This window comes from Corythoichthys intestinalis, chromosome 1 (assembly GCF_030265065.1).
Source record: "Corythoichthys intestinalis isolate RoL2023-P3 chromosome 1, ASM3026506v1, whole genome shotgun sequence".
NCBI lineage: Eukaryota > Metazoa > Chordata > Actinopteri > Syngnathiformes > Syngnathidae > Corythoichthys > Corythoichthys intestinalis.
The window spans coordinates 32,539,656-32,559,196 of NC_080395.1; the positions used below are offsets into that span (position 1 = coordinate 32,539,656).

Here is a 19,541-nt window from a genome sequence, read left to right on the forward strand (position 1 = left end):
GAATTACTTTTTTAAAGTAAGATTAACAACACTGTTGATAATGCGTGTGGTCACCGTGACACATCGCAGAGACGCGAACGACAATTGTTCTTCAATGACAATTGTACGAAAAAAAAAAAAAAAAAATCACTCACTTCACACTTCCGCTTCAATGGGGTTCCATGCTCACTTGGTATTCAGTCAGGACGCAAGATATCGGTCGGCCTTTATGGTTCCAAATTGTTAATATATTCCTTGAATATTCATACAAAATATTCACTCAAATGCAGTTTCGTTAATAACGGCGTTAGAAGTACAACTGCGTTTCTAACAGCGTTATTTTTTTCAGGAGTGAGTAATCTAATTAATTACTTTTCCCATCTTCGCTTTGCCGTTATTATTACTGAGGATGTGAAGGGGCGCGTGTCCACAATTTGGTTGAATGAAACGCGAGTTGTCCAATTTTGGCAGCTGTCTTAATAGAGCAGAGCAGAAGGAGGGCCAGAGGTGGTGACGCCGTTGCAAATGCGATGATGATGATAGATGATATTTTTTTATTTATTTATTTATTTTTTTTACATACAGCTCTTGGCCTCCAGGTGAGTAAAACTGAAAATAATGTGCTGTTTTACTGCTGAGTGTACATTATCATCACCAAGTTAGCGTTGCTTTGTAGACGATACAATATAATAATAATATATAGTACCGGTATATATATATATATATATATATATATATATACATATATATAATATATATACAGTGGGGCAAATAAGTATTTAGTCAATCACTAATTGTGCAAGTACTCCCACTTGAAAATATTAGAGACGCCTGTAATTGTCAACATGGGTAAACTTCAACCATGAGAGACAGAATGTGGGGAAAAAAACAGAAAATCACATTGTTTGATTTTTAAAGAATTTATTTGCAAATCATGGTGGAAAATAAGTATTTGGTCAATACCAAAGGTTCATCTCAATACTTTGTTATGCACCCTTTGTTGGCAATAACGGAGGCCAAACGTTTTCTGTAACTCTTCGCAAGCTTTTCACATACTGTTGCTGGTATTTTGACCCATTCCTCCATGCAGATCTCCTCTACAGTAATGTTTTGGGGTTGTCGTTGGGCAACACAGACTTTAAACTCCTCCCCACAGATTTTCTATGGGGTTGAGATTTGGTGACTGGCTAGGCCACTACAGGACCTTGAAATGCTTCTTACGAAGCCACTCCTTTGTTGCCCTGGCTGTGTGTTTGGGATCATTGTCATGCTGAAAGACCCAGCCACATCTCATCTTCAATGCCCTTGCTGGTGGGAGGAGATTTTCACTCAAAATCGTTCGATACATGGCCCTATTCATTCTTTCCTTTACACAGATCAGTCGTCCTGGTCCCTTTGCAGAAAAACAGCCACAAAGCATGATGTTTCCACCCCCATGCTTCACATTGGGTATGGTGTTCTTCAGATGCAATTCAGTATTCTTTCTCCTTCAAACACGAGAACCTGTGTTTCTACCAAAAAGTTCTATTTTGGTTTCATCTGACTTTCACACATTCTTCCAGTCCTCTTCCGGATCATCCAAATGCTCTCTAGCGAACCGCAGACGGGCCTGGACGTGTACTTTCTTCAGCAGGAGGACACGTCTGGCAGTGCAGGATTTGAGTCCCTGGCGGCGCATTGTGTTACTGATAGTAGCCTTTGTTACTGTGGTCCCAGCTCTTTGTAGGTATTCACTAGGTCCCCCCGTGTGGTTCTGGGATTTTTGCTCACCGTTCTTGTTATCATTTTGACACCACGGGGCAGAGGTTGCGCTAGACATTTTCGTTGTCTGTCATTTTGACTGACAGGGTCATAAAAATCCGGTCATAATCTATTTTTACCAGTCACTGAAATTTTTAAAATGATAATGATGACATATTCAATAGTATTTAGTTTTCATTCATTTTTAATTTTGTAACGCTTGCTTGGCGGCGAAAAATTAGACACTGAAGTTGTATTTTTCTCCCTCTTTTTACTCTGCTTACCGCCAACAACACCAACAAAACAACTCCACTCCCAAAGAAAAAGAGGCAACCATATAGACCCCAATCACCAACGTCACACAATGATCTTAATTGTGGTTGTCAGCCCAAAATCTTCTAAATATATATTAAATGCATCTTACCAGATATAAAATGACTACTACATAGTCTGTGGTGATCGTTTGGTGCCCAGATTTCTTGTCGAATTACAGCAGTCCATCTCGCTCTCCTCTTCGGGTCTCTCAGAATACGGTAGAACTTCAAGTCTCTCCGTCTATCTTCTCTGTTACTGCAACCGACCGCCACACACGCCTTCGCCATTTTGATTATTAATGTTAACAAGCAGAAAAACACGCCGTAATAGGAGGCATGTACGTAGCGGTAATGTGTAAACACGACGAGCTGACGGACAATATGGCTGCTCCAGTCAGGGGGCGGAGTTGTGACGTCATGTGATTGGGGTCTATAGACAAGTTTCCTGAGCGAAATATGGGCGCCGCCATCTAGGAAAATGTCTGCTTCGCACTTCCGGTCCGGTTGAGTAGCAGTGTATTAGCAGTGTATTGACGACGATAAAACTACGAAATCAAGCCAGAGCAACCCATGGAATCTTCAAAAATTGATTCAGCACGACCTAGATGACACGTAGATGAGATTGGATAGCAGTTCGTGTCACTTCGTTGATCATTCGTGGACAAAATTATTAACAACGGTCAGCCTGTGTTAACGTGAGGAATGGATTGATACTACGGCCATTAGTGACCAAAATGTGGTGAAATTACAAGTTATATTACATTTGCCGACTGCAGAAGGGCTGACATGGATTGTTTTGTTACAAGGAAATGCTACAAGGTTATGTACATATGATGTTAACACAGATAGTATGTCATTCTTTTTTTTTTATTGCAGGCATTGGTCGCAATAAAACATTTAGACATGATTCCATTTCTTGTTTTTTTTTAAAACGATTGGTGCACTCCAAAACAGGTCAATAAATCACATTTATAAAAGTATTGCAAAAATAGCATACGAGAATGTGATATCAGACCGCAGAGCTCCGGAGCCTCGTGAACAAATAGCGACATCACGGAGGCCCTCGGCGGCATTTAGATGTGCTTTTTTCCCGTCCTCGGTAATTCCAGCTCCAATAGCATATATTTAAAGATGCTGCCGTTCACAAGTTCGTAGTTGGATCACGGCGATCTCGACGAACCACAGTCTGTCACAATTCCTGCCTCTCTCTCGGCCTCTCCCGGGAGTCGAGCTGTCATCATCATTGTGGAACGCAAACGATATATGTTCGATATATGTCCATCAACGTACATGTCAAGTTGTCTTCCCTTTTGTAACAGCGTTTCCCAGCTGCAAACAAACGAATAAAAACTTGTAACACTTGGATTTATGCGGTGCATTCAAACACGATTAGCAACAGGCGGATAGCAGCAGTAGCAGAAGCTAGTTGTTGTAAAAACAATTAAACTTCGTAATTACAATCATCATCGTAATATCAATAGCAAAGGCAACAAGTCGTTTCATGCGCCAGATTTTAGGTTTCGTATTTTTAGAGCACATTACCTTCCATAACAGCGGGGGCATGACTGCAGGAGCTGTCAGTTTTGTACATCTCCTTCCGTCCCTCCTTGTATGACGAGTACGAGCACCCATGGTTTGGAAATCGACATGGTACGAAGCATGGAGGCCTTGGCTTGGTTCTCCACCCGCCTACATCAAAATAACATTCCCGGGATCTTGTATAAAGACCTTCCAACTTCGATTCCACCGCCATTGACTTCAATGGTAAACAGGCGGAAACGGAAGGGGAAGGAAGACATAAGGAAGTAAACCGGTACCTCGAAAACTTGTCTATACACAGGCGGCAATCTAGTCCACCAATTGGATCACGCGCTGGCACACCGGGTGCACCAATAAGAACCTCGCGTTGATGTGTCAATCACGGTGCTGCCGCCAGACCCCGGTGACGCTACAATATTCTGACAGAATAGCCAACGACATTAAGAGGCATTAAGAGAGACAACAGCTAATTAATATGCTAACTCGCCACCCTGTGGTCTGGGGTGTGAATTGCAACCTGTCAAAATGACGGGCGGACTTCAGTTTTTTCCGTCACCGTTTTAAAAAAACGGTCAACGACGGAAAATATCCGGTTAACGCGACCCCTGCCACGGGGTGAGATCTTGCATGGAGCCCCAAATCGAGGGAGATTATCAGTGGTCTTGTATGTCTTCCACTTTCTAATTATTGCTCCCACAGTTGATTTCTTTACACCAAGCGTTTTACCTATTGCAGATTCAGTCTTCCCAGCCTGGTGCAGGCCTACAATTTTCTCTCTGGTGTGCTTCGACAGCTCTTTGGTCTTGGTCATAGTGGAGTTTGGAGTCTGACTGACTGGGGTTGTGGACAGATGTCTTTTATACCGATAATGAGTTTAAACAGCTGCCATTAATAAAGGTAACGCGTGGAGCCTCTTTAGACCTAGTTAGAAGTTAGACCTCTTTGACAGCCGGAAATATTGCTTGTTTGTAGGTGACCAAATACTTATTTTCCACTGTAATTTGGAAATAAATTCTTTAAAAATCAAACAATCAGATTTTCTGTTTTATTTTTTTTTCCACATACTGTCTCTCATGGTTGAGGTTTGACAATTACAGGCCTCTCAAATCTTTTGAAGTAGGAGACCTTGCACAATTGGTGGTTGACTAAATGCTTATTTGCCCCACTGTATATATTTAATATATTTATATTTTTATTCATTATTACCAAATATATTCACTTGCCCTATACTTTTCCTGAATTACATATCCATTAACTTTGTGTGATGTTTTTTTTTTTTTTTTAATCAAAACAACTAGCACAAATGTAGGAGATTCAGAGCCTCACCTGCATATAAAATATATCTATATAAGGAATGTGACGATATACACAAGTAACGGTTCAGTATGTACCTCGGTACGGGGGTCACAGTTCTGTTCGGGGTCAATACAACAGGAAAACCAAACAAACCGTTTGAACTTTAAAGTTTGTACTGGTACACTCTTATATAGGTGAAATTTTGAAAAAAGTAAAACGCGTGACCTATGTTTTTCTTTTTTTTTTTTTCAATGTATTCATTTTCCTATCCGCTTATTCTCAAGCCGATCACGGGGTGCTGGAGCCAATACCAGCTAATTATGGGCAGTAGCTGGAGTACACACCAAATCGGTTGCCAGCCAATCGGAGGGCAGACGGAGACGAACAACCATTTGTGCACAAACTCATACCTCATACCATTTCAACTCAGTCAGTTAATATAAACAGCTTTGATTTGAAAGATGTTATAGTCACTTGAACATGATAAAAGCATGCTTGTAACAAACCGTCACATAATGACTAAGATCACTTCCACCTGTGGGCTGGGGTGCCGTTCGATATGCACGTTTAAATCTCATTGGTGACCTTTGTCAAATGTCACCTGCAGAATGCCTCTCCAATCTTCCGCCTCACTCTCATTTCACGCCATCTATAATAAGAAGTCATAAAAAAAAAAAAATCAGCTTTACTATCAGTGCCACTCATAGAGGAGAATCACCACCTCATTACCGTCGCCGTTTGAGGGCACGATTATGGGATGGAACCTGTGGGCAAGGTTAAATTACACATCCTTACACACGGATGCTTCACTTCCCTGCTATTTTCCCCCCTTTTTACTTGTCACAATAAAACTAGAATAGCATTCAGTAGAGTCGAATCCTCCACCAAGGTTGAAATGTTAACTATAGTCGAACAAGAGTTAAAAAAAAAAAATAGAAACATTTAAAAGGAACCATGGACATTAAAACTCATAGGCTCTAATAAGCCACAGTTGTTCTCTTTTATCAAAATATATTATTAGAAAAACATTATTGCCATTGATTTAAAAATCTATAAAATTTTGTACATGTTTTGACCAACGGAGGGCGACATGTTTTACGCATGCAATGCACACTGGGGGTGATGACGCTGTTGAGCTACTATGACAACCGGCATGGTTTTGTCCCATTCTGCTGCTGGTCAGATTGTTTTGTTACAGAGCTGTAGGATGAGTTCCTAACCTGCATCGAATTCCAGCCCATCAGCAGTGTCTTTAAACCGATCCTAGGCGGCTTGCCGAGATATTGACTTGCTGCCATTTGACAGTTTGTATTCTCAATCCCTTCGTTGCATCCTGTCCTTTTTTTTCATTTGTCTGCCACCCTGATTTTGGAATCTCTACCATGTGCAGGTATTTGAGTTCATTATTTGTTTTCGCCTTGCTTTTGCAGCCTCTTCCCGCGGTGTTCCCTCTGTTTTTTTTTTTTTTTTTTTAATCCTGACTTGCTGTCATGGACTCTTTTTTTTGTCTCCCTTTTTTGCGATCGCCTGCTTTATGGCCAAGTCGCGCTTCTGCATTAGCAGACCATTTATTGGTTTTCATCAGAGGACTTGAGTTACTGATTGCAGCTAATAGATCGATAAACAATACACATACTATCGATGTAGAAAAAAATAACATGGTGGTTGTGGTGTTCGTTAATGTTTCAAAACAATTGTCTTGAATGCTCCCTTAATGCTGCGCCAGTGTGGAGTTTAATAAAAAGAGAATCACGTTTGCTCACAATGTGTCTCATGTGCTTTAAGTACAAATAAAGTACAATACAGTCCTCTTATATCACAATGTGCAAAATAAGGCGTCATTACAATCTGTTTGTCAGAAAATTATACGAAAAACCAGCAATCAAATAAAGTTTAATACATTCATTCATTCGTTTTCCGTGTTGCTTATTCACTGCAACGAAAGCTTCAGGAGCAACATCTGATAAGTCTGATAAATCTGAGAACACCATTAGGATTATCATCAATCTGGACAGCGGTTTAACGTGACAAAAATAAGACGTCATTACTCATTAGACGTCTCAGTAGAGGCAAACTGCATCAACGTTTTCGTGTGCTGTGATCCACAGGCTATCTGCAAAAATGATCAAACTGCTGTGTTTCACTGTATACCCTAATCATATATTAAACACACGAAAGCTCTGGATGCCAACTATCTCCATAGTAATATTGGAATTAGATGGATCACACAATAGTTTACCGTGAAGATCTGCAAACATTTTTTGACAACACTCTCCTGCTCCGTCACTTGAGCAGGAGAGTGCTGTCACCAGCTAACTTGACACATGAACACAACCGGTTTTGAGCTACTCTCGTCTCATCCTGTCTTTCTTGTTCATTTTGCTTTTGCTGCTTGTTTTGGGAAATGTTGACAGGGCTGTCCTACTCATTAATGGTTGACATAATATATACCTAAAAATTATAGCTCATACTAACATTTATCGTTTAAGAACTACATGTCTTTCTATCTGTGGTACCCTTTAAAGAAGCTCGCTATTAAGGGACCTTTATTCAATGAAAAAAATTAATGATCAACATATCACTTAACAATATTCAAAAAGCCTTTCATTTTTTAGATCAAGTTGATTCTGGTATTCAAATCTCTCTATTTTGGCACTGCAACCTGGTTGTATGCTTCATGCTTTTTAAGATTCCACCCAGGCTGTGATCCCTCTGTGATGAAACAAACTATTGTGTGTGTCCTCGCCCCAATATGGTAATCCAGGATTAATTATGGGCTGGCTCTAATGAGGGTGTCTCTTACGCTCTTAGATGTGGAAATGCATCAATCAGCGGACAGTGTGGAACAAGGGCTTTCCTTTGTATCTCTGTGTTAGACAATAGAGTAAAAGGACATCAGACAATAATCATTTTGTACTGAATATGAATACAAATGATAAACCTACACGATTTTATATATGGGTCAAATAAAATAAACAGAAACGAGTGCAAATGTAATCATAAATTTGAGTTAACCTTTGGGATTCCAGAGGCATGAGATTAAAAATTGATATTAAAATCAAATTTACTCACAACCTGGAGCTGTTTCATTATGGTTATTGCGGGATTACTGACGTCACGCTCATCACAGCAGTTGATACCTGTCTCCCTGAATGATGAATTCAGCCGAGTAATTACACCGGAAGTGCAAATATGGGCAAGGCAGCAGGAGGAAGTGCGCCTTTGTGACACCCTTGATTGCGCAACGGTAAAATTTTCATTTGCAATGAACAATTTGCTATGTGGTCCTCAAAGGAGAATTGGCCCACTTCATGTTTGAACAAATATAAAGAAATGATTCCCCCAAACATATTCAGTGACAGTGACACTCCCACCGCAGCTTTGTCATCCCTTTCATAAATTGTGCTGTTAAGCACTATATGTATTAAAACTATGGTTTTAATGAGAGACTTTCCTTTGAGGCAATCATTAAAAAAGGCGATTTCAAGACCATATTTTTTAAACAATATTGCACGTTATTGCACCCAATGCTAATTGACTGAACAGTTATGAGACAATCAAACAAAATGGTTTCAATTTATGGGTTGTATTGACCATTCATGAACATTTATTCAAAAAATTGTGTTGTCACAAGCCCGATTAATTGACTTACTAAAATCAACCCATTTGATAGTGTGGCCCAGTCTCATAGCAATAAACAACTGGTCTGGCTCCATGCACTCGTTGCCATTGGCAAGTATGGATTTTGTTACCATGTCGACAGGGGATGGAGCTCAGGCATTGGAAGCCATATGAACCTATGCGTTCAAATTGCTTAGGTGTCAGATAGACATCCAATTGTTATCCCCATCTGAGTAGGCCCAGGTCGGAGATGAAAAATTCAGATTGGACTGCTCAAACTGCATGAAAAAAATCTGAAGCATATTGCATATGGGCAAAGAAACCAGAATTGTGTAAGGTCTTGGATTTTGTGACTTTTCCAGCTTTATACTTTCTTAAAGGGATCCACGGTTAGAAAGACTTGTATTTCTTAAAAGACAAACGTTGTTATGAGTTAGAATAATTTGATTTTAACCCGTCTTGATGTTTTCGTTTTTATACAATTTGTAAAATTAGTTTAACTTGTAGGTCGCCATTTTTGTTGACGTCGCATGGTGGTGACGTCACATGGTTATGTTGCCAGGCTTCCGGAGTATGACTCTAGTGACAAACATGTCATCAGTTCAACCCTTTCAATTTGAAACCGAGAGGCACATTAATGAGCATGACAGCACTGTTGATATTTCACAAAACGAGCAGCAAAAGCAAAATGAACAGGAAAGACTGGATGAGATAAGACTAGAGTAGAAAAAAAAAAAAATGGTGTTCTGCCAAAATGTGCTCCACCGGCAAAATGTCCAACAAGAGGCAAATTTGAGACCCAAAGTACTACCGTGCACTTTCAGCTTGTTTTGTTTAGATGCATACAGACAGAACATACTAAAGACACCTTAAGAAAATACTTTAACGTAGTAATATCAAATAAGGGCAATTTAAATATACTACACGACTAATGTGGTCAACAGATCTGCTTTAAAGCTTCCATAAGAAAACACAATGCTAAAAAGTATGAGAGGTAAACACAAGCAAAAAGTATTTTTAGGGTAAAAAGGGTGAAAAGGTAATAAAAGACTCAATAAAAACACAAGTATTAAGTACTCGCAGCTTTTAACCGATGAGCGCATGTGTTGGACGTCTCACCGCGTAGAAGGAATTGCAGTAGCCCGGTAGTATTTGTCAAGTGACAGTGACGATCTACGTCATCACCCCGAGTATACATGGCGCCCTCCGTAGGTCAAAACATGTACTAAATATTATTAATGTTTAAATTAATGGCAATATTTTATGTGTTTCTAATAACATATTTCAGTATAAGAGAACAATTGTGGCTAATTAGAGCCTACAATTTTTGAAGTCCGAGGTTCCCTTTAATTGTAGGTCTTCTAAGGCTAAGCTAATTTGTACAGTATGTAGAGAAGAATCAGATGTCTACCGGATATCTCTGTAGTATGAAGGCGTAACACATATGGGCAAAGAAACCAGATTTCTTGGAATGCGGGGAGGCAGGTGGTGAGTGGACCCAAGTGCAGGGAAAGGGAAGTGAGGCAGAAAGGCAGTCCAAAATGTTTTTAAATAATGCCAACAAAAAACAAAGTACCAACAAAACGACCAGGGTATCCAAAAACTCTTAACAAACAAAAGTCAGGCCAACAAAGCAACTTACTTTCGAAGCAGGACGAGGAACACTAGGAACTGGGAAAAACCGCTGACATGAACGTGGAGATTGACACTGTCGAGACAAGATTCAACAAAAAACGGGAGCTTATATAGACACAGACATGGGGTAACGAGTTAACGAGGAACAGGTGGTTGAGGAGGAGGGTGCAGATTGGTGGATACACTAGGAGCAGGCACACCAGGTGAAATCAATGGGCAATCACAGGAATAAGTCACACTTGGAGGGAACCCCCCCCCCACAAAACCTAACACCAGAATTGTGTGAAATTAAGTCTTGCATATATTTTGTAACCTTTTCCAGCTTCATACATGTCTTCTGAGACTAAGCTTATCCGTACAGTATGTAGATAAGAATCAAATGTTTACTGGATACCTCTGCAGTATGAACCCTTATCTGCATGTGTGACATGGCACCACTGTTCAACGAAACAAACAAGATGCGAACAAGCAATGGTGTACGAAGGCACAGAAAATACCTTTTCCTTTGTGATACTGCTTGTAAAGCTACCAAGTTGGCTCAGGTAGCATAAAATCATCAAAAGTTGCCGTGTGGTGCCATCAATGGCAGTGAAGGCAAGGCAAGGCAAGGCAAGGCAAATGTATTTATATAGCACAATTCAACACAAGGCAATTCAAAGTGCTTTACATCACATGACGATCATAAAAATCGCAATAAAATCAATAGATCGTAAAAACAAAGACAATTGAAATTGGAAATAAAATTATACATAAAAATCGCATTTAATCACGAATAGAATAAAAAATAAATGAAAAATAAAACAAATACTACTACTACTGCTAATAATTGAAACCAGCAATGGAGATAAGCACAAGAGGAATAGAAAGCAAATATATTGAAATATATAGACAGTTATGGATATGCAGTGCTAAACAAAAGCGTTTTTAGCCCTGATTTAAAGGAGCTGACAGCTTGAGCATACTTCAGACCTTCAGATAACTTGTTCCAGAGGTGAGGAGCATAATAACTAAATGCTGCCTCTCCCTGTTTGGTTTTTGTTCTTGGAACATACAGGAGACTGGTTCCAGACGACCTTACGGGTCTAGATTTTTCATAGGAATCTAACAAATCCAGCATGTATTTTAGTCCAAGGCCATTAAGTGTTTTGTAGACGAGCAGTAGTATTTTATAGTGTATCCTCTGACTCACTGGAAGCCAGTGCAGCGATTTCAAAACCGGAGTAATGTGGTTCAGTTTCCTTGTATTTGTAAGGACTCTGGCTTCAGCATTCTGTACTAGCTGCAGCTTCCTGACTGATTTTTTTATCTAGACCTGTAAATATACCGTTGCAACAGTCCAATCTGCTGAAAATGAATGCATGCATGAGTTTGAAAGTGAAAGATGATCATTCAATGCCAGCCATCCCAATTCAAATGGATTTGAAGTCTAACTCTGTCAATGGCAGTGAATAAGTTAATATATCATTTAAATTAACACTGTGCTGACAGTGAAAATCAAATTATCATTATCTTTGAACTGGCAGAATTTATTTAACAGTTGTATTTCATATATTTTGGGAGCTTTTTTTTTTTTTTTTTTTTTAAATCTCATTGTGCTCAAGGTTTGCATAAAATCAAAGCAGTGTCAAATAATGATCAATATTTCAAGTTGAGTTGGGGAGCTGTCCAACGTGCTGAAAGCTGCCGCTCAGGGGGGCAAATCACGTGACTGCGCTTCCTTGGGATCGTATGCGTCGAAGCCAGTGCGTGCGCATGCACTTCCAGCCTCACAATGAGGGGCTCTCTCCTCGTGTGGATGCTCTGCTTTCATTTCTGCCCATAACAAGTACGTGGTTCTTTCCGTCTTTTTTTCAATTTTTTCATAAGAGGAGGGATGCTTCTCCCTCAAGACAAGGGGAGCTCGCGCAAGTGCCCGCCAAATGCAAGTGTGTCTGGGAAGATGTAAAAAGCGGCAGTGCGCGTCCTCCTGGGGGGCTGCAATATGCAGAAGGGCATGCGTCTCAACGATGGTCATGTCACCTATCTGGCGCTGTTGGCCAGGAAGGACGGCACAAGACGCGGATGCCTGAGCAAGAAGAGCTCGGACAACACCAAATGGCACCCCAAGTGGTTCTGCCTACTGCAGAACATGCTCTTCTATTTCGAGAATGACTCCAGCTCGCGCCCCTCCGGACTCTACCTGCTGGAGGGATGCACATGCGACAGGGCGCCCTCGCCCAAACCACCTCCCTCTGCCAAGGAATGTCTAGAGAAACAGGTAGGATGGGATGGGGGGACGGTCTTAGAATCCGTGCACGGGCAGCTCTCATGCATGCTTACTTTCAAATATTTTCAAATAAAGTCTGATCCTGCACTTTAGGTGTTAGAAATAAACTTTGTGGTCTTCTAGTTTCCAGCATATGAAGGAGAACACAAACTTGATTCCAAACTTTTTGTAGGCTGCCATCTGGCGGAGGCGGGCTGCCCCTTCCCCTGCAGTTTTGACGTATTGATTGTGAACTCCTTGTCTTGATATTAATAGCATCCTACCTTGGCAACTGCGTCTGCCCGCTTCGTGGCGGCATGATTCAGCGGCTACAGCGTTCACATTGCCACCAAAGCCATAAAAAAAAATTTGTCCTAAACCATTATTTTGACTTTTAATTGAACTAAAACACTTCTCAGGGAGATTCCATTGGGAGCTCAGTGGTTTATTGCAAGCTAAAGGAGGTTGCAGGAGTGTTGATGACGGTATTGAGGGAGCCTTAAATCTAGCGGATGACAGCCTGTGGGAAAGCTGTCATACCAGCTTCAGTCTTCTGCAGTGCAGTTATTATAGGAGTGAAGCCAAAAGTCTTCATACGTTTTCATTTTGATCCCCAGCGCTTTATAAGCTTCACGGGCTGCCAGGTTTCTCTTGCCCCTATGTGAAAGTATAAAATGTACATACATATTTTACCCACATTTTAACTGCGTCTGGTGATATATTTGAAAATGCTATGGTGACACTTAATGATTGGTATGTGAAGAAACCTTTATTAGCTCTCTACCATGCACTGAATTACATTGTATTTTGTTTTTGTTAACACTGTATTTCAAGACTGGCTTTTTATAAGATTCTAAATTTAAGTATTGTGAATAAATAACATAACATATTACACATACCATATTTTTCGGACTATAGGCCGCTACTTTTTTCCCTTATTTTGAATCCTGCGGTTTATAGTCCAGTGCGGATTATTTGTTAATTTATTTGGGTTAATAGGTAACACTTTATCTAACAGCGACATCATACGACTGCCGTAAGACCGTCATAATTATTACACTATCATTGGCATTAATGAATGCTTATGACAGACATCAGTCATCAAGTGTCAAACGGCAAATTATGTCACTAACTCCATTTATGTCCAGCTCAGATCTTTTACATCCATTTAAAAGTGAGATAATTTGCCAGATGACACAAAATGACATCAGTCATGAGCATTTATTAATGCTAATGGCAGTGTCATTTCATAATTACGATGGTCTTATGACGTGCTACTGTCAAATAAAGTGTTACCAAATACTGTAATTAGCAATTAATGAAACAACTGGAACAGTAACTGAAGAAATAATTAGCAAAGAACATGAATTTTGATTGTTACATCTGCAGCGCTGCAATGCATGCTAGGAAGCATGTTGGACGAAAGCAGTGTTGACAGCAGGTGGCAGCAGAGGTTGACTGTCTCCCCTGAGGGAGCAGTGATGGACAAATGAAGCTTCTTGAAGCAATGAACCTTTGCAGCCGATTGGTTCAAAGCTTCATAGTGGTTCATTTGGTCTTATGACAGTCGTATGGTGCCCTTGTCAAATAAAGTGTTCCCGGTTAATATCTTTTGGTGTCAATATCCCACAATACAGTGAGGAAAATTAGTTTATAATCCAGTGCGGCTTATCTATGAACAAATGCTGTTTCCATGTCAAATTTAGTTAGTGGCGGCCTATAGTCTGAAAATTAGGGTAATAAACGGAATTTCAAAATTCTCAACATTTTAATTTTAGTCTTATTTACTGTATTTATTTATTTATGCATTATTTATTTATTTATCTGCTCATTTATTTATAAGTGTTGTAGGTTTTTGGGTGGGAGTTTATTGGCAGTCCTGTTGCCTGTATCCAAAACCGAGACTGGTCATTGGAACTGTGAAACGCGAGTTGATATGATTATTATTTTTATTTAATCTGAAATTCAACTCGTAAGTAAAGTTATCACTGTACCTATGATGTTTAAGTCATTGTTTACTAAACTTTATAAAGCACCTGTTTTACAGAAAGTAAACCTCTAGACAACCCAACAAACACAAATGTCATAAGTTTAAATACCGAAACAATGATCTCATCTCTGTTAGCTCACAAATGGATGCTGATATGCTGTACTTTGTACTTGTAGGAAGCCATTGTAATTTCTGATATAAAAATGGCAAAATCTGCCTTTTGTCATATTATGAACAAGCTTTTAATTTTTCTGCTTGTCACTTTACATTGCTGGGATAGATAAGTGAACAAAGATATGTTTGAAATCACCAGTATTAATTTTCTGACAAATACATCGGAATTGGATAATGTCCTGCAGCACTCTTTAAAGGTTCAACTACCACCTAGTTAGGACAATGTTATATCCTGATTGTATTATATAGTGTTGAGACAAAAAAAAAAAAAAAACATTTGTATTATTTTATTTTATTGTATTTTATTTTATTTTTTTTGCAAGAAAGATGACAGCTATGCCAAACAAAGCAATGAATGCTGCATAGTGTAAAGCGCTTTGAGCGCCTTGAAAGGTGGAAAAGCGCTATATAACACCATTTACCATTTAACAACAACCTACAACTGTTAGCAGTTACTCATCAGAACAAAGAATTATTGGCCAATTCTTCCTAACAAAATTTATTTCATTACATTATTTCAACGTTTCCTCAGTGGTCTGATTACACAACCATTCTCAAATACATCTTTTGGATGTCAATCTTGAAGTGAAAGTTTCTTAGGTGGCGGTTTATTTATAAATCAAATGGAAAATATTTGCCTCTGGAAGGTGTAATTTCTGTTTCGTTTTGGTGGAAATGCTTTTCTTCTACTTTGTATTTTCTGTTCGTCTGGATGACTACCTGCCCTTTGCTGCCTCCTATAGGTCAGTCTAAAACAGACATCTACAGCCCACAATGCTGTGCTATCAGACTGGACTATGGCACCATCATGAGGCATGTTGGGTCATTTCAGAAAGAGTACAGAAAAATAAAAGACCATTTAAATGAACAACATTAAATCTGTAATTTTACAAAAAGACAGGGAAACATTATAGCTACAAAAATTCTTCTCTATAAAATATATCGTTTTAAAAAAGAAGTGTTAAACAAGCTTGTTTTGATGTGACCGACTCAGGTGAATTGAGGACAGGGAGAGGAAAAAACAGTCCAGGTGTCTGAAGTGCATGCAGATCCAAGCAACGATCGACACTTGAATCAATGAGCGCACAACGTCATGAGAGACGACATGGCATTGAACCTATTACATATGCACACTTGACTGGTTCCATGTTGTGTGTAGATGTGCGAAAACTGCGAGAGGAAGGGCCATGCGATTTGATCTTATCAATGTGTGACAGGGAAAGGGACAATGCAGCTAAATCGATGCCAAGCCAACTGCCACCTTGCAGTGCTTTTTATAGCCGCACTCACTCACTCACTCACTCACTCAAAAAAAACAACAACAACAAAAAAAGCATCTTTACTCTCAGTCTCTGCTCAATTACCTCTCCTTTCTTATTGTCGTCTTTGTAGTGTTCCACTTTCTCCCCCCCCCCATTTAAAAGGCGAGCTATGGCTAAACCCGTTGTTACTATGGCAACCCCTATTTGCATGGAGAAAAAGTGAATTTGAAGGGCCAATAAAATGTGAGAATATGAGTTGTTATTGTGCACTTAGAGACAAATGTGACAAATATGAGGGGTGGCAGAGAGTGACGGAGAATTGAAATTCAAAAGTGGGTCACAAGAAACACATTTCGAGCAATGCCATTTTATTCATTGATGCGCTTTTCCCTGGTAATCATTACAATCTTCATCAATTTTAGCAAAAAACAAAAAAAAAATCATAACAACTAGGGATGGGAATCGAAATCCGATTCCAATTCGGAACCGGTTCCGAGTGTTTCGAGGCCTCGACATCACAATGAAAAAGCCTTAACGATCCCTTTAACGATTCCTAAAGACGCATATTGCGTCGTGACGTGTGTTGTTGTCCAGACGCATCAAACTAGCATGGCGCCAAGAACCACTCGCTCCCAAGTTTGACTACACTTCACCAGGAAAGAGTGTGAAAATGAAAGGTTACGACGGGTAAGCACGAGCATTGCAGCCATAAACATAACAATGACAGCACGTAGGTTCAAACGCTCGAAAGTGTGTCTTCACTTCACGAGGAAAAATTACAACAAAGCGACCTGCAGTCATTGCAAGGTGGAGATAACTGCATCGGGAGGGAATACGATTGCGCTGTCCCCACAGAGAGGCTATTAAAAAAATAAAATAAAAGTCCCGGCTATACAGCTAGCTAAACTCCCAAATGACGATGCAGAAGACGTTGGTATAATTTGCTGACTTTATTCAACCATCACTTGAAGAGTGAAACTAAGAATAGAAATGAAACAAATCCATTTCGTCCCCAATAACAAACAGGTTTGCATCAACGTAAATCAGCGATGATTAGCTGCTAATAACAGTATGGTTAGCATTCGCTCGCTAGCATTAGCACATCGTTCAAACCACTACACAACTGGGATTTAAGTGTCCGATCACGAGTGGAAACACAACAACAACAACACAAAAGATGATACATACAGGCGTTGCCTCTGTAGATATTAACATTAACAAAGAACGTAGGCTCGTAGAAGTGTTTCCCTCTCTCACTCACTTGGATGCGGCATTTCTTCTTTGGGTGTATGCGTGCTCAAACTGCGGCCCGCGGCCCAAATACGGCCCGCCTCCACATTTGGTCCGGCCATTTTGAATTTTTTTTTTCTTTCTCAATCGTGTTATTTATTTTCTGGCCTTTTCCTTGAAGAATTCAGAGAGGGTTATTTGGTTATTATCTATTTAATTAATAGTGTTTTTATTATTAATTATTATTATTATTATTATAAAGAATCCAGAAAGGGTTATTTGATTGTGGCTTTCTGAAAAACAAAAATTTTTTACATTTATGCACTTCTGCAATCGTCACACTTTTTCTGTTACAAACTGACCCCGGCCCCTCATCAGAGAAGGGAAAAGTTATGTGGCCCTCACAGGAAAAAGTTTGGGGACCCCTGCTTTAACACATATTGCCAAAGGCAGAACAAAAACCTATCTGCCAATATATACCAATATTTTTTATTTCTATTAGATAAATGTTTCAGTAAAATGTTACACATTCTTGTGTATTTGCCACTTATTGCCACAGTTAACATTGAGGCTTTGGGCCTCTTTTGATCTCGTTGTGAGTTTGTAAGGTTGTGACTTCTGATTAAACAAACTCGATGCCAATCAAAATGTTTGTTCTTTTTCCCCAAATTAGAATCGATAAGAGAATCGATAAAGAATTGAATCGTTAAGCAATATCGATAATGGAATCGGAATCGTAAAAATCCTATCAATTCCCATCCCTAATAACAACCTTATCATACCATTTGAAGTTTGACATATAACCAAGGAATCCTTCCTGTTTCCTATTTTTCAATATATTTTTATATATTTTTTTTTCATTAAATCCTAATTTGATAACCAACCAAGCATATGCTTCGAACATAACTTAATATGGCTCAAACTGCTTGAAAGTAAAGTACGCAAAGTATTAAATACACATAAGTAACTAAGGGTACAGAAAATATTAGACAATTTTACAACAAAACTATACAAAAATGCATTTTTCTAGCAAGATTGCGTGTGGATGCTTTGCTCTGATGGTCGCTCTCGTTGGTCACTTCCTGTTGCTATTAGGACATTTGCTAATTTTGGTTAATTTCAGGGTCACTTCCAGTTCATATTGGTTAACTTCCTGTTGATTTTGGTGCTTTTCAAGGTCACTTCCTTTTGGTAATGCATCACTTTCTGTTAATTTTGGGGCATTCTTAGATCAATTTCTGTTCATATCAGGTCACTTCCTGTTGATTTTTGGGATATTGGTGTACAGTTACGTAAGTATTTTTCTGCATTTAGGATTATTGCAATGATAATGATTTTTTTTAGTCGTTCTCCAACCCAGATGTTGTGGGTTCAATTTTCCACCCTGATGAACTCGTCTGAGTATGCTTGAGCAAGATAGCAAACCCCACGTTGTTCCTAGTGCTGCGTCACCAGTTGGTAGAAGAAGATACTATAATGTGAAGAGCTTTGGGGGTCTTAAAGGTTGAAAGGCACTATACAAAAAGTCAAAGTCAGCTTTATTGTCATCTTCTTCATATGAACAGGTCATACAAATAAAACACGTAAAAGTCAATATTGTCTAAATGTCTTAACTACTGCTTGGTTTTTTTTTTCCCCAAAAAACGGGCAGTTGGCCGAAAATTACCTGATTATTTAAATGTACAGTTACGCTTTTGTGTATGGATAAAAAAATCCAACACGGCGGCCATCACAAATCAAAGAGCTTTTTAGGTTGAAAATTCTTGCAAATAAATGTGTAAATCATGGAATTTCTATAGATATTGTGACCGCACACGAGGTAGGCCTGGCCAGGAAGGAGCTTGAGACGCCAAGGTGTCCAACAAAAAGGACTTTAATCAGAAAAAACAGCGGGTTTCCCCAAAAGAAAAATGGCCGAAAGGTGGCACAAACAGTAACAGAGCAAACAATCAACCAAAATGTCTCAAAATGGCAACTTAGGTCTGTTCTCTTCAAAATACTAAAATGTCTCAAAATGGCAACTTAGGTCTGTTCTCTTCAAAATACTTTCTTCCAAGTGTTTCTGTCAATCTCCTTCAGCCTTCCCCTTCGCTTCATCTGGTCGTCTCTTATATTGTCCTTCAGGCCAGCTGCAATTAAGTGGCTCAAGCAGCTACACCTGGAGGCGTTGTGCGGCAGGCTGGGAAGTGTAGTCTTTGGGCTGGCGGCCATTTTGACTGGATTCTTCAGATCTGGAAAGAGAATGTAACGGCCCTCCACTACCTGCCCCCGCATGATGTCACAATATATAAAACAGTCTAGATTCTTAGTTGAAAGCAAAAAACAGGGCAGTTATCATTAATTTTACGCAAATATTTCAAGGTAAATTTACGCAATTTTTTTTCCTTTCATTTCATTTTTTTCACAACGTTTCAAAGTGCATGCATGGTGCTATTTTTATTATAATTACCTTGAATCCTCGACCAAATCACTCTTGAGACACTCCTGCCTGCTTGTATGCACCAGAACCTTTGTCC

General features: G+C 39.4%; 1 protein-coding gene across 3 annotated transcripts in view; it reads left to right on the forward strand.

Annotated features, from left to right (window-relative positions):
* LOC130916116 (ras-specific guanine nucleotide-releasing factor 1-like) overlaps positions 1-19,541 on the forward strand; it is a 103,366-nt gene that overhangs the window by 13,139 nt on the left and 70,686 nt on the right. Inside the window, exon 1 of one of the 3 annotated variants that reach the window (XM_057836561.1) lies at positions 11,885-12,381. The exons of the other annotated variants lie outside the window; for them this stretch is intronic. Within the exon in view, the coding sequence (XP_057692544.1) occupies positions 12,106-12,381 (276 nt within the window). The 5' untranslated portion in view covers positions 11,885-12,105. Of the gene's footprint in view, positions 1-11,884; positions 12,382-19,541 lie in introns of those variants that run through there. 3 annotated transcript variants of the gene reach the window in all.